This window comes from Zonotrichia albicollis, chromosome 11 (assembly GCF_047830755.1).
Source record: "Zonotrichia albicollis isolate bZonAlb1 chromosome 11, bZonAlb1.hap1, whole genome shotgun sequence".
Taxonomy (NCBI): Eukaryota; Metazoa; Chordata; class Aves; order Passeriformes; family Passerellidae; genus Zonotrichia; species Zonotrichia albicollis.
Window position 1 is genome coordinate 14,275,474 of NC_133829.1, and position 16,699 is coordinate 14,292,172.

At 39.9% G+C, this 16,699-nt stretch overlaps 1 protein-coding gene across 4 annotated transcripts in view; it reads right to left on the bottom strand.

The window, feature by feature from the left end:
- THSD4 (thrombospondin type 1 domain containing 4) overlaps nucleotides 1–16,699 on the bottom strand; it is a 236,275-nt gene that overhangs the window by 52,735 nt on the left and 166,841 nt on the right. For all 4 annotated transcript variants that reach the window (XM_074549455.1, XM_074549454.1, XM_074549456.1 and 1 more), the window contains one exon: nucleotides 3,780–3,984. In XM_074549455.1, coding sequence (XP_074405556.1) covers nucleotides 3,780–3,984 — 205 coding nt within the window. The remainder of the gene's footprint in view (nucleotides 1–3,779; nucleotides 3,985–16,699) is intronic.

The following is a 16,699-nucleotide window of genomic DNA, read 5'->3' on the forward strand; positions in this document are numbered from 1 at the left end:
AGTGGCAAGTTTCCCATGTCAGTGTATGAGAACTGTCCAGATGATGATTACCAGTGGGATAAGAAGTATGTCTTTGTCTCTAGCATGTGACACAAGTGCTTTGCCAATGGAAAGGTCTGGCCAAGGTCAGCAGTTCTGTTACCAAAAGGTTCTGTTACACGTGAGCCAGTAAGAAAATACTGCTGAAAACAACTTTGAGAAGTCATTCTGACATAGCTCAGGGCTGTGCAGCCCATAGGCTTCTCTACACTTTACAGAGCTGGTAATACATAGCTTTTTCTCTCAACTGTAAAAAAATACCAGAGTAAATATACAGCCTGATGAATACATCATTAATAGTTATGAATAGCTGTTATACAGCACGCCAAAACTGGACTGCTTTCTTTCCCAACAAACACACACTAGAAAACCAGCATGAGATGTTTCCTGGGGAATTTCAGATACACCTCGTGGCTCTATTAGAGTCAGTCTGTTTTGGCTCACTAAGACACACTAGTTAATGTTGCAGCCCATTCCCAACTTGACCGCTAAAATATTTTTCTTTATCACATCGACACTCTTCCTACAGTAAAGTTCCACAAGAAATGGAAAGCCTAAAAGGAATTGGACTACTTGGGCAGGGGGCGAAGAAAATACTCTGTTTGTGCTGCATGAAATTCAATTCATTCCAAACTAGGATTTTATGAAAAGTTAATTACAAAGTTCCCTGAACAAGCAATTAGCCCATCTGCATATTTAATCCTCATATTCTGACTACCCAGATAAAATTCTAGGAACACCTTAAAGCTTTATATACCATTGCCATACATTCTCTTTTTAACAGAAGTTTATTGTTTTCCAGTGGCAAGAACTTAAACATTTTATTCTGGAATCACTCCAGCTTGTGTGCAAAAGCCAAAAATGCAGTCCTCAAAATGAGAAAACTCACTAAGCTGAATCATATTCAGCAGAAACGATAGAGCTGTGCTTTTTATGAGGGCTTTACCAAAATGAGCAATAGACTAATACAAAATAGTTCACAAAAGCAGTACGGAGAAGCTTTCAAACGTTTGGACGACTTCTAGCTGAGTCTGAAACTCATATTCTTGCCTGCTTTTTCCAGCACCTCCTGATTTTAAAGAAATACCTCCTTGTGAACACTCCTGATCACTCACTTGCTTAGTACTTTAGAGGAAAGTGTGGAGCTTGGTAAATCTGCCTAATGAAAGCACATGGAACTCAAGGCAATTCTCCCAAACAGAGAAAAACAGGGTAACTGATATCAAGGAACACCTGCCATCATCTCCTAAAAAAAATCTTAATGACCTTGAGCTGACTTCCAATTTTGCATTGAAGGAACTAAAATGTACAAAGTGAAAGGAAAACCAAAAGCAACCAACTTATGCTCCTTGGAAAAAAAAGGGAATGGTGTTTACAAGCAGCTCTGATAGCTACAACTGGATTATGACAGAAAAAGGTATTGAAAATTCAGTTTTGCAAAGCACTCAATTACATCCTTAAAGGAATGGCTGCTGGGTTAATTTTCTTGTTGCTGCTGCAGCATAAGGATAATTTAAATTTCTTATTGTTATTTTTAAAGTTTGAGACTTCTGCTTATTACCAAAAATATAGAGAAACCAGTAAATGCCTGATCTGAGTTTTCGCGTTTCCCAGATCCACCAGTGTTATGTGCACTATAAAAATGTCTAAATTCTGAATGTTATTTTATCAGTGAGAATTTTGTGACCACCAAAAAACCAAGTGCAGAATTACCACTTCACTTGTCCAATAAATTGTTTGATAAGCCTTTCTCTTAGTTTCAGCTTTCTGATCTGCTTGAACATGTTAATTTTGTCCTGGTGTAACTCACCTGCCTCAATAAACCAAATTTATTGTGTAACAATGTAAGCAGAGTGGCTGGAATCCTTCTAGGCTGGAATTACATCCTCAAGAATTCCTAACATGGGAGGGAGCTGGCAAATTTAGCAGACTAAATCCATACCAGCACTTTTAAATAAAACATATGAAATGGATAAAAACAAAAAAAGAAAAAAAAAAGAAAGAAAAGATGATAGCATAAACCAAGAGCTCAGGGGATAAAGAGTAGCATGGGAAAGAAAAACTCTATCACTTTCCCATACATGCCAACAGCCTGGATATTTTTGAACAAAAATGTTACTCTCTTTCTGTCCTGCCCATTACAAAAATGTTCAAGTGGCTCAGGACATTTTAATATAGTTAAGGGAGTTTTTCTGTCAGCTGTTTTCAGATGCTGGCACATAAATCTGACAGCAAAATTACATTCAGCTCCATGATTTTATATATTAGTAGTGTCACTACTTCCACTGTACTGCCAAGTCAGCTATGTTCTCACCCATTTTCTACCAAATGTACATGGAAATTCTTTAGAAAGAATTATTGGTTTAGTTCATCATCAATTAAGTCAGTGTTGATGGATGCTATACACACTGTTCTCATGAAATAACAAATGCTGGTGTATATTGGTATATAACATATCAAAACCTCATTTGGATGAAACCAAGACAAGTAAGAACTGAGAAGACCACCCAGGCAATAGGTTCAGAACATTTGGCTTTCTTGGACTGAGGGTAGCTTATTCTATTTCTTCAAATTAGAAGTAAATTTTTGGTAAAATTATAAAACTCACTTTCCAATTCAGACTGTTCCCCATAATAAACTCCCATCTACAGGCAACATTTCTGTGGAACTCATTCCAGCTTCAGCAGGAATTAAGGGGAAGAAAGTAGAAAAGAGAGTAAAAGCAATTCCATAATGAGCACCTTCCTTTTTTGCACCTGAGCAGCAGCTGAGATGCTTTACCCACCAGAAGGGAGGTAAAACAGCAGTCCAACAAGAGGACTGGCATTTGGAACTTCTAGTACAGCCAGACAGTTTCTAGCAATAACCACACCACGCCAGCACAGAAGTCCTCAGATGGCTCCAATTTTACCATCTGCAATGGTAATTTTAAAGACAGATCTAAGGATGGTGAAAACTGAAGAGTGAGGGGCAGGTTTTACAAATCATAAGTAACTCTTCTCTCTCCAGTCCACTCACCAGAATTGCTACAAAACCTGCACAAATGTAGCCAAACCAAGGGCTTTGAAACCTGGGAACACACCAGGTTACAGTGGGGAATGCCACAGTCCATAAAAACACACAAGACTGATACAGATCTGGTATAAATTCCACATAATCTCTAATTTGCAACCCACTATACACATCTAGAAGTATACATTAAGATGTTATGTTGCTATAAATATTCCAGGATCCTCCATGGTTTCGAATTAGGGACCTGCTTCTGAATAAACAGCTGTACAAAGACCTTGGATTCTGTGAGTAAGTACCTTCTCAAAATCAAATTATCTCACTTTAAAAGAACTGAAAGTTTTTGGCAATCAGAAGATGCTCTTTTCTCCTCAAGCAGCCTTTTATAAACACAAGCATCTGCTTGGCTGGATTCTTGACTGATCAGTGAAGGTTAATGATGTGAGAAAGGGAAACATCACAGTGGAACCGGTTGAAAGGAGAAACTAAAGCCAAGTCAGACAGACAGGGAAATAGATTGTAACAGGTCTACAATGTTTGGCATGCAAGATCAATCCAGAATTAAAAACAGCCAGTTAGTTCTGATCAAAACACCTGTTAAATGATTTCTTTTCTTTCCTCTCTTCTTCTTGACATTGATTTCACACTGCTCAGAAGGCCTTTCCTGGCACAACCTCCACCCAGCTGCACGAGCACACAAAGCATTCTTCATTCACTGAGATGCAACTTACCCAAGTAGTTGTTGCTCTTTGACATCTCAGTAATGTTGATTTTAGTAGCTCCTTCAGGAATTTCCACTATCTTGTGGTAGCCAAGATTTGTTAGCGTGTGTTTGAAAACTCCAGACACAACTTTGCAAGCAGTGTTGTCCCCTCCACATATTCCACACTTGTCAATCACCTTGTCAGAACCCAGATAGTCGTCACAGCCAATGCTCTGCAAAATAAAGTAAGATTTCTTTTTCCAAGATCTTACAACTGCAGACTTCGGACACAACAACTGAGAATAGCATGACTTTCAGAGAAGAATCAATTCTGAAATGATTTTGTGAATTAGCATTTCAGCAATGTCTTCTGTATGGAAAAAAGCAATAAAACCCAAAGGGCTCTCAGACTCGGTGCCTTCAAGGTAGCCAACAGGTTTTTACATCCTGCCAGGCAAAATCCAAGAACACACCATGAGCAGTAATGCATTGATCATGCTGACTGCATACTCCTCAGCTGAAAGAAAAGCTGAACAACAATGTTCCCACAGCTGCTGCTCAGAAAAGAGGTGGAGAGCTTTGATTTTGTTATCATTCAAAATAGGCTTTCTACAGAAGCAGAACTACTTCCTCCATAGTCCTGTCTTAATCTCCTTTAAAAGTGAGCACTCAGCCTATTCTCACCAAAAGAGGTATGTGAGAAATCTTTATACTGCATCTAGACAGAGAAGAAACCCACCTGTTCATGGAGTAGAAAAACTTCAACCCACTCAGTAATACACACCTGGACAGGATAGTTAAAACAAATTAATTCCCTAGAATCATAGAATGGTTTGGGTTGGAAGGGGACCTTGAAGATGATCCAGTTCCAGTCCCTTTGCCACAGGCAGGGACACCTTCCTCTAAACCAGATTGTTCCAAGCCTCATCCAACTGATCTTGATTTGTACAATGCATAAAACAGCTTTAAAGATGAGATGCTAAAGGAATCCTGGATGACCAGGGATATAACTGTGTTTATGCAAAAACAACACTGCTGGCCATTTCTTCTTACAGTTTAAAAAACAACTTATCTGAGATAAATCAGCTTCTGTTTTGTGACAACAGAGAAAATACTTAAGCAGCAAGCCAAGGAAGAGATTTGATGTCCTGGAATTTTGATATTGGTTATATCAGTATAGCCTGGAGATAAGTAGGAATTTGTGAGTGGCTGACAGCTAAGCAGCAAACAGACAAAGCACAAGGGATTTACTTCTGGAGTACAGGCTGAATTTGACTTGGCTAGTGAGGAAGCTCCAGATCCTTAGGAGACAGCCTTAAGATAAGCAGCAGACATTTCATGTACCTCATGACAATACCTTTAAGTTATTAGTGAGCAGAAAATCAGCTGCATGTAATTAGGAATTCTGTATTCCTCAGAATAAAATTTCGCCTAATTTGTGAAAAGGGTAGAAATGCCCAACTCAGAGCTTGCTTGCAGGCATCACTGTACCTATGTTTTGGAGACAAGACATTCCCCAAACCCTTCACAAACACAGCACAGCTGATCTACCCAGAGCCAGGATGTCCAACAAAGAAACCCCTGCAACCCACACACCCCCAAAAATCACCCAGGCTACTTGCTGACATCACATGAACCACTGCATCCAGCCACTTTCACACAAGGACATTGGGGGTCACAACACAAGGAGCTTGTCAAAACCCCAGACATGTGGGGTTTCACTCCCATGGTATTCCATTGATAGCTTACTCAGGAGAAAGATCTGAGAGGGATCAACAAAGGAATTCCAGCAAGAACTACAAATACCATGAAGTAGCAGGACTTCACAGTGAGACAGGTATTGGCTTTATTTACAGCCACTGAAGCCAGCAGTAGTGTGTTCTTCCACCTCAGCACATCAATAGCAATATTGGAAAATCAATCAAAATCTCCAAAATCTCAAAGAAAACATAACTAATTTCTGTCACAGATGTTAAAACAAAATTTTATTATTCTACTTCACCACTGTGTCCTATAATGAGACACAAGAATTATGATGTCCACAAGGTGGCACTTACAATCCTCGTGAAATCAAAATGTAGGTCTTTGCAAAACAATAAAAAAAATTAATTTCCTACCTAAACATGAAGTTGATATTGCACTTCTTTTCAAATTAGCCTTTACCACATCAGTAACAACTCCTGCTGCTTTGCTACCTGTAATACATTCTTTAAAATTTTTCAGTCAACCCAAGGATTTCTTTTGCTTTGGAATGAAATAAAATGTTCTACTAAACTGAAATTAAAAAGAATACTCAAACTGTTTCTTCTTGTATCATATGTTCTCCTTGTCTGATGACCAGGTGGACTTCATTTATAAATCATAAATAAATATTTTAATCCAAATCCTCATGTCTTTTCTCCAAAGAAATCCTCACTGACTTCAAAGTTGACATCAACTGGAAATTTGCCAAGTCACAGAAGTCAGCCTCTTTATGGATTTGACAGGGCAGAATTCTATCAATTCCATGGTCTTCACAAAGTAAAATTTACTAACAAATTGTTAGTTACTAACAAATAGTTAGATACTAAAAGACTTTTGGATTTAAGTGTGTCAAACAGAAGTATGTACGTGATTTTTCATTCACATGAATTTTTGTGCAAATTAAATCACTTCCACTGAGTCTGGCAAAATGAGAAAGATCAAGTTAGGAAGCACCTGAGAAAATTTTATGAACACAAATCTTTGGGACCAGATGAGGTCATGGTGATTGGTGGTGATGTCTAAAAAGTAACTGCCACATCCATCTTCATTTAGGGCATGAGAACCTGAGGCTCAGTTGCAGGTTGGTCACCTTAACAGCCCTCAGGAAGTCTGCAGAGCCAATCCTCATGGAAGTCATTTCCAAATGTAGGAAGGACCAAAAAAAACCCCAAAAAACAAAAGAGAAGACTGAGATCAACCATCATGGATGTACCACAGTCAAGTTGTGTCTGAACTTGTGATTCACTGACAAGTTCAGCACATGAGTGGAGAGGAATGGATGTTCTGTGCCTTGACCTTAACAAGGCCTTCAGAGTCTCCCTCAGTATCCAACAGCCACACAGGAATTCAGAGTGGGAAAGTGACAATAAGATATTGACAGTAAGGGATCACAGCCATGCTGCTCATGTAATCCTTCCCCTCCAGGCAGGAGTACAGCAGATTAGAACAAGGAAGCACACACTGCTTTGGCATCTGAAAGCTCTGGCTCCTCATCTTTCAGAGCTACAGTTTGCATTAGTGGACTCAGATTCTTCTCCCAGTCAGTTTCTGCTATTTTCACCCCAACTTTTACTTCTTGCCTTTGGTAAGTCTCTCTCCTCTTCACTAGGAAGAACACTAGTTTCTCTGAGTTTTCTCCTCTGAAATCTAAGCAGGTCTGCCTAGAGATTGGCTGGATGGCTCTTCCCTCAATGTGTGAAGAAGCTGAGCATAATACTGCTACTTTTCTCTGGCTACTGTTAAAATCTTTGACCTTCATGTATGATTTTAACTCTTACAATTAGATAAACATAATTCCTTTCATTTCTCTGTCTGTGAAGGGTAGTAAATGAGACCCCAGTGAAGATGTTATAACTGCTAGAGAGTAAGAGCCAGCATGTGCAATTTTACTGGCACAGCAGGGAAATGCCAGCACAGCCCATGACTGAAGCAGTTCCCTGTAGGAGGCATTGCCTGTGCAGACACCAGGGCAGGGTTTGGTGGTGCATGTTCCTCAGTGGAAACAAACTGAGCAGGCTGTTCAGCAGTGAGGAGCCATGGCTGTGCTTGAGCAAGAGGTAACCCTCATGCTTCAGGAAACCTCCCAAGGCAGAGCACAAGAAAGGCAGCAGAGCCTGCTTGTCTCACTTCAATGTCTCACACGTCTTCAAGGTCACAGCCTAACCCTCATTTGCTTTACAAATCAAAGGAGCAATGCTGAGAATTTACATTCAACCACAGGATAACAAACAACATTCTAATGGCTCTCACTTGATTTGTGGTTAGCTATAACCATAATTTTTACCCAAACATTTGATCCTGCTTTGGCTTTCAAATATTTCCTGCTGTCCACAGACCTAACGCTCACAAATCTTTGATGCTATTTACAGCCCCTCACGATTAGATTGTGGTCACATCCAGATGTGGTCCACTTAATTAATCACAGATTTTCTTACCTGCACAATAGCTGGTTTCATTACCTATTTGTGCTTTAAGCTGAACTTCACTTGGTCAGATAAATTTCAGACAGTAAGAAGAAGCAAGCTATTCATTTTTGACAACCTTAAGAATTCAAATTACATTTATAGTATGTGGATATGCACCAGTTTGGTGAAAAAAAGCTACTCACATGAAGACGTATAAAGACTCTTTCACTAAGATATTCAATAGTTTCTTACTGGCTAGAAAATTACCTGAGAGAAAAAAGGTTTTATTCTTGTTACAATGGAAAAAGTAAAGCCATCCAGGAAAAGTAATCATGTGAAAAGATGGTCTTAGAGATATCAACTAATAACAGCTAATAAAGAAGGATTAAAAAATCTAAAGTATGCATCTCACACTGATACCTCAGACAGGAAAACAACTTCTTTCCTGTTGTTTTAAGGGAAGATACTCTAAAGGGAACTTGTATCTCTCCCATACACAAACCCAATGTAAGGTCTATGACATCTGCCTAAACCCGCAGCAATAAAGACCTAAAATGCAAACAGACCATTGCTGCCTGTCACCTACAGAAGTCAGAGAGCTGTTCAGCTTTGAGGCCCCACTCTACAAAGAGCTTATTAAAGGAGTTTACTCAAGTGTTTTGAAGTGGCTGTGTTAGCAGCATTTCAGAGTGAAGAAGATGAAGAAGCCTAATCCTAGAATGTACATTGCTTTGGCAAACACAGCTCTAAAGGTGAGTGCAGGGCTTGGGGACTGATCCCATGGATTCAATCAGCAGCTCTCATTTCTGTCTTGGTGATTCATCCTTTAGGAGGAACCTGTCTTACCCACTCCCAGGAGGCTCTGGCACTGAATCCAGCCACAGGCACATGTCCCCACACAGAAGGAGAGCAGAATCCAGCCACAGGCACATGTCCCCACACAGAAGGAGAGCAGAATCCACCCACAGGCACATGTCCTCACACAGAAGGAGAGCAGAATCCGACCACAGGCACATGTCCTCACACAGGAGAGCAGAATCCAGCCACAGGCACATGTCCCCACACAGAAGGAGAGCAGAATCCAGCCACAGGCACATGTCCCCACACAGAAGGAGAGCAGAATCCAGCCACAGGCACATGTCCCCACACAGAAGGAGAGCAGAATCCGACCACAGGCACATGTCCCCACACAGGAGAGCAGAATCCGACCACAGGCACATGTCCTCACACAGAAAGAGAGCAGAATCCAGCCACAGGCACATGTCCCCACACAGAAGGAGAGCAGAATCCAGCCACAGGCACATGTCCTCACACAGGAGAGCAGAATCCAGCCACAGGCACATGTCCTCACACAGGAGAGCAGTTTCCCCATGGCTGGACCCTGGGCCAGGCTGCTCCCATACACACCTGCTGCTAGAGCACTCACAAGCACATCCAGGGACCTGAGGCTTTGTTCTTTCAAGCTAATCAGATTGCTCACATTCACTAAGAATGGAAATACTGTGACAGAAAAAAACCACCAGAAGTATCTCAAATTGAAAGGCTGACTATTTTTTTTTGTTATCAGAACATAAATTTGCGACTAGAAGCTCCATACCCTGGAAGTTCTAGTGCTCAAGAGATACAACAGGTCCAAATAATATATGCACCTCTAAAATGCACTAATTGCTTTTTCACTTCAGGAAATTTAAAACAACAAGGACATTAAATGTACAGTAGTACAAAAGCAGACTAAATATAGTCTGAAATAAATATTCCTAGATCACATATTAACAAAGCACTCATGTCTGCTGCAAATATGCCAGATTACTTGATAGCCCAGATTCAGCAAGAGTAAGCAAACTCTATGCTTCTATTTAAACAACTCAACTGGAAAAGCAGAAAGCCTTTTCAGTATCTAAGGTCAGATACCAATATAGTGCTTTAAGAATGATATCTTCCTTCATAAAATTTGTACACAAAGTGCATATTTATGATGTGGATCATAAGGCTAAAGCCTTCAAAACTGCAGACAGGGCTTGGATATGCAGATGTTCTGAATTCAGTAACAGTGCAGTCTGAAAATTCATGAGATGATTCTCCAAATCTAGCCTAAACTGAACTTGTTGGCAATGACAAGAAACAGTTAAACAAAATAATACAATTCACATAGCTGATGTTAACTCTGTGCCTTTTTAAAACACTTCTTATCTAAGTGGCTAAAGCTAATGCATGTCAGCACCACCCCGATCATATCTCAGTATTAGTGTTGGCAAGAAGTACTGTGCCATTGCAGGATTCAGTGAAAGGTCTCCACAATTCTCTTCAAAAGGGTGGTACTTCAGAGAACAAGTGTGAAACCCCATATAACCTCACCAAAGTTAGAGCTGTTTCCTCAGTGCCACACACTGACTCCCTGAAATGCTGCCTTTTCATTCCTTCCTGAGCTTTTACAATATCTACCATTATTATTTTCTGGTTCATGATTGCCATAAAAAGCATAAACAAACAGTAATAACATTTGAAGCCAACCTGAGGAAGAGAGTGAAGAGCACAAATAATTTCAGTTCTGAGTGGTGCTCAGAACAGCCCCCTGAGCCACTTCCAGGCAAACACTCACCTCTCCCACACAGCAATGAGTCACTGCTTCTATGACAACTATTTCATTGTTTCAAAGGAACTGCTTTGGCTTGGTGACCTTTTGATGCTGTTTTTGTCCTGCCCTTTAGGAACAGGAGATGGAAAAGATGCCAGTCCATTTTGCTGTTTGAATGATGCAAAAATATAATCTGTTTCTTCTGAAAAATCAGAAGTGGCAGAGCAGCCACTCCACAGTGCAGGAGACACCTCCAATGGCACATCCTGGAGTGGAGACCTCCATTCAATCAAGTTCTATTTTCTCCATCTAAACGGCTACACAGCTAAACAGCTACACAGTATCACCCCAATTAACATCCATTTAAGCAATATAGGTGATTCACCCAAATAAACACAATTTATGTATTTACACAAATACAAATGCTCTCTCTTCCCACTACATGCAGCTGTAACTGCATACTTGCAAATACTTGCAAAGAAGTCTTTCAAACTTACAGGTTCAAGTTCTCTACTTCTAAATTTTATTATTGCAAAGCTCTATTTGAGCTTGCAGGACTGAAACACTAAAGTTCTGCCTGTCCTATTGAAAATAACAGCCCTCAAAACATAAAGTTGGGGGCAGGGGAGGAGTGTTGTGCAAATGCCCTGGAAAACGTGGAATCTCCATGTTCTGGGCTTTTACATACTCCTGCAGACCAGAATTTAGGAAAGGAGGCAGTACACCCTAGCCCTGTTACATGAGTTAAATACAAAGCCCATTTAACACTCGGGCACTTGCATTTTTGGCTGCACATCACTGCTGTAGGGGGAGGAAATGTGCGAATCCAAGAGGGAGGAGACCACAAGAGCAGAAGATGTGATGGCACACAGACATTTGGATAAAGCTCCTTTCAAGTGTGTGACTGCATCATCACTGACAGAAACAGGAACACCCATTTCCATTTCCTACAAGTACAACAAATACCTGTGAACATTTCTTTGTGGAAGACTCCACACACCTGCAGATCACTTCTCTTCAGGATCTCATGTGGCCCTGAGCATTTATCAGACTCTTTAATTTTATCTTAAAAAGAGATGATCCTTTACTCTTCAGCCAGCAAGGACTGGATTTAACTAGTGCCTGGCTCTGAACACAGTGTGGCTGGAAGGTTTGTGCCACAGTCCTATGCTGATTGTTCAGAAACATCCCTTCTGATTAAAAGAAAAAAATATATTTACTATCATGCGAAACAGTATTTCCAGGAGCTGCTCTGTTACCTGCTGAAGCTCTTCCTTGATAATCTTGCAACCAAGGTGTGCAGTAGATTCCCTTGGCTCACATTCTCCACTCTGGGTCAAAAGGAGTTTTGCCCAAACAAATCCTTGTCTATACAACACACTAAAACACTGTTCTAAATACATCTGGTTTGTACTGCAGTGGGAGATTATTCTGCTCTGTGATCTTCATCTACTCGTGAGAAATTACTTGCAGAGATAAGTTTTCTTTTTACAATGCGCGTTTGTGGTAACAGACTTGGAATGAGAGAACACCTGCACCCCATCCCTAATTGAAGAGCTCATGTGAAGAGGGGCTGAATAAAGGTCTAGAAAAACACTTAGCTAAAATTATGCCCCTTTCTATAACAATGAGTATGATTCATATGAAGATAATAGTTACACAGAATAGTGTATTTTTAGACAAAAACAAACCCTCTTTTTCACTTGTTTTAATAGACTTCGTACATGGGGCAAACCAGTTCACATCATTTGTCATGCTCAAACACTATCAAATAACAGAATTTATATTTTGAGTAACATTTTTGCAGCCAGAAACCAGAGAATTTGGGTCTTTATAGTTTGTCTATTCTCTTCTTTGATCAAGTCCAATTCTTAGGATGCTGATTTTCCTGTAACTCAGAATTGTAGACCAAAATATCTTTTCTAGGCTTCTAAACCTATTCAGACAAGAGTGAAGCAGTTTCTCAAAGAAAACCACAGCTCAACAATGGTCTTTCTCCAGAAAACACAACTGAATGCACCAAGCTCCTTCCTCAGTTGCCTGTGTACAGGACTTCATGGGGCTTCACAGGGGTTAGATTTAGCAGCTTGGATTACAAAAGAGGTATTCCTGAAACCTAAGGGTGTTTTAAAGCTGCTGTTAAACTAAGCTGTTTTAAACATCTCAAAGCAAACATGAAAAGGCAAGAAATACCAGAATTCATAGTGATTTGACCTGTCTATCACTAAAGATCTAAAATTATTTCCCTTTATAAAATTTCAACATTTTTCTGTATTTTAGCAGCTTCTTAGTACTTGCCAGATCAAGACATATGGTCAGGTATAAGCAATACTCTGTATTTAGTATCTTGACATATTTCAAAGCTGCAGCTCTTTAAATATTTTTATTTCTGTTAATCAAAGAGAAGATGTGCAAACCATCAGTGACAAGGTCCCTGAGTAATGGAAAACTGTATGTATCTCTCTATTTTGATTGGCTTACAAATATGGAAAAAAAAGGGACCTAATGACCTCCTCAGAAGAAGAGCATGTTCAACTTCACCATTGTGTCAATAGTGACTTCATCCTTAATTTGCACTAGAAATTCCTGGCTCTTAGTATTTTCTAGCTAATGTGAAGATACTCAGGTTAGCAAAAAAACCCCCAAGTCTGAAGAGCTTCAGAAGAATCTCAAGGCAGTGAATGGTCAGGCCCTTTGAATGATTAGATTCAATCACCAAAACTCTCCCACCATATTACAAGGACACAGAAAGGTGAAGTCCTTGCAAGTCACATCAAAGGTCTGTTATCCAAAGGCATCAATAATGGGAGCATATGAGTGACCCTAAAGCTGGGAAAAATGTATGCTATTTATCAGAATATGTTTCCAGGCTGCATTTTTGCTTTGAGGCACAAAGACTTCCTCAGACAAATATAATGTCTTTCTATCATTTAGTAGTCCTTTATTGAATGTGCTTAGCTTCCTTCCTGAAGTTTAGGAGGCCTAATTCCTATATCAGTCAGTTCCACTACATGCCACATCATCTTCATTTGAGAATAGCACTGGGTAATTTCTGCCAGTGACTCAGAGATCTTGTACTGAGACAGACAATGACAATCATTTCCTCTTCACATTCTCCATGAACTCTCAGGTTTTATGGACTTCACTCAGTCATTCTCACCCAAGTTATTATTTTTCCAGACTGAAATGTTCAGCCTATGGAATCCTGCTCATGTTATTCCATTTCCTTGTCATCTTCATTGGCTTAACTGCACCTCCTGTGCTTCTGAACAGCCCCACCTGAGCTGGGGAGGCCACACATTGGAGATGGCACACATATGTTCATCCATCTGTACACACTCATACCCAGAAACACACACAGAGAAAGCTGCTCTGCTTTGCGCTGCTTTCTTCATTCCTAACTTCTTTATTTTTGAGCCATTATGTTCATTTCAACACCCATACTCTTCCTTTCTTAATCTCATTGTTTCAATATCACCTCAGTGCCTATGCAGAAGGCCCTTACATCTAATAGTTTTAATAAAGTTAACTGGTTTTAAGAAGTTTTTTAGGAATGCACATTTCTCAAAAGTTCAGTTCTGGTTTAAATATCATTACAGGCTCTGTGCAGACAGAGCCACAACCACATTCACAGTGTTTTCTCAGGATGGAACTCATTAAAGGTTTGGTTAATTCTGGCAGGCTAAGCAAAAATCTGATATGCTTGCAAACAAATGCAATTGTAGCACTTTCACAACTGACTCAATCATTTCTGAGTTCAGCCTACTGCTATCCCTCATATTCTTACCATATTGTTTGCTCTAAGATGTTTAGAGACAGCAATTCCTTCTTCTACTACCTTTCTTCAAATCACTTAAGCTCTTCATCCATCATCAAACACTGCTTCCCTGTCCCACTGCAATTGTGTAGATACTCCCTCCCCTCCCCAGACTTAGAAAGCAAGAGGTCTTAGTGAAGAATCATTTTATATAAATGAGGACAAATGAAACTGGAAATTACTAACTGGTTTCAGACATTACTAGCTTTACAACTCTTGTGACCTGGTCTAACATACAGAAAATCCAACTCTTATTAGATATTTTGTAGGAAAAATAGATGTGTGCCAACTTCAGCAGCAATTCACAGTTAAGTACTACTGCATCCCAGCACTGCTCCCCAGAATACACAAACCTTTCAAAGCCACACAGAATTCTCAGCTTTGTTCTGTAACAGATTTACAAGTTTTACCTGCTTGCTATGTGTAAATAAATGTTCCTATGGGTACACCATAGTTAACAAATACTTTTATCTGTCACAACTTCAAAGTTAAAACAAAGAAATATTTCATTTTTTCTGAAAAATAAGGGACAATATATAAAAATGTGCCAGTGTAACACTCCTGTAAACTTCTGACTGTTCCATGCTGCTTAATATTACAGAAGTCAAGAATAGAGACTATGTGAGGGACCCTTGAGAGGGGAGAAGTTAGATTCACTGTCTTTCTAATAATTCCCTATGTGAAAAGAACTCTAGCCCTTGCCAACAGACTAGTCCCAACTGGCTTTATGCTAGGGTTGTGTTTATTCAAGTGTTCTCCTTTATGAAGGAAAAACTTGGCTTTATTTCAAGGTAAAGAAAAAAACCTCCAAGCAGCAAAATATTTTAAGGACAGATGTCTGATCTTGAAACAGCAGCTAACACAGCCAGAATATATCTGTGCAATAAATACTTACTTATTAGCCCTCTCTTTCAAATGCATGTATTTCTTTTTATCCATGATGTAGCTCACAAAAAAGGTAGCACAGAATACAGTGTTCTCTATTATCTCCTGGGACAACTTTAATTAATTTCTTTAATTCTAATAAATCTGAAATTCAATAACAAGTGTTTGGGGTTTTTTTTTCTCCTCCAGGGGTTTAATTATGTCTGTTACACTTGGAACTGTGCAACAAGAGCTGTGAGGTGCATGGCCCCAACAGCAGCAGCACCCAGGAACTCGATACCTCAGCAATCTCTTCTGAACCCAAGGACCACCATGACCTGTGCTTCATCCTGCTCTGCTCACTGACACTTGGCTCGTGTCCTTCCTCTCCACCTTGGTGTACCCACCTTGGAGAATACTTGACCTGATACAATTTCATGCCCAAAGAAACAAAGAAATACAAGCAGAGCTGGTAACTATAGTAATGGCTAATATTTTCAAGGGCTTTCCAATAGTATCCCTGTTGCTTTTAGATTGTTATAGCTCTGCCAAAACTTAACAACCCACACTGAAAATTTCCTTGCCAGGGACTTGAAACGAGCTGAACATTTATTTTCAAAGAAAATAAACAGCAAAAATAATTTGTTGGGGTTTTTTTCCCCAAAACCTAGGATTAAATAAAATTGTGTGTTTTGCAAATATTTTAAAAAGAATTTATGACTGGTTTACTCAGAAATGCTTGTTCTTTTCTTTTTAAGACTAGGGGCTCAAAATTGGCAAGGAGACTGAGACAGTATCAAGGATGTGATCCTTTCCCTTCTTATGAAAAGATGCCCATGTTTAGTCAAGATTTAAATCCCTGACTATCACCATGGCATCTGATCAACACAACGCCCAAGTCAGGGACTGGGCAGTACAGCACTGAAAAAACCCTGGTGACACTGTGCATGCTGCAGAGTTTCAGGTAAGTTCCAGCCTCAGCCTACCAACTGGTACTGTCATGGCAGAAGTGCAGGGAAGCAGTCCCTGAAGCAGCTCAGCAGCTGTGAGCTCTGCAGATATGTTTGCCCAGCACAGAAAAGGACAAAGGAGGAGCGGATGAATCATTTACAGCCAGAAGCTGCAGAAACTGTACCAAGAATCCTGAGTCTTAACACTTCAGCTGTTCAGCAAACAGCTGATATCCAGTGGCTTTTTATCTAATGACTGCTGGCCTTCATGACAGTCAAGGTGATTTCCTGATGAAAACCTCTTGGAGGAGCAGGAGTTCGCAGCTTTCTTTCTCTAAGAACAAAGAAAGCTTTTATGACTGTTCCAAATACCCAAAAATGACAATATTCAGCTGTATATCTCAGTAAGCACTCAAACTCTCTTTATCCTACCTCCTGAACTCTGTATGAATTTCCAAGGTCAGCCAGAGGTGCAGAGATGTATCCCAACACTGCACCCATAGTAAGGAAGAGAGATGGTACCACTAGCAGGTAAGAAACATCCTTTCATTGTAAGAAAATGCTACATATCGTATTGAAAGTTCTGGCTTGCCA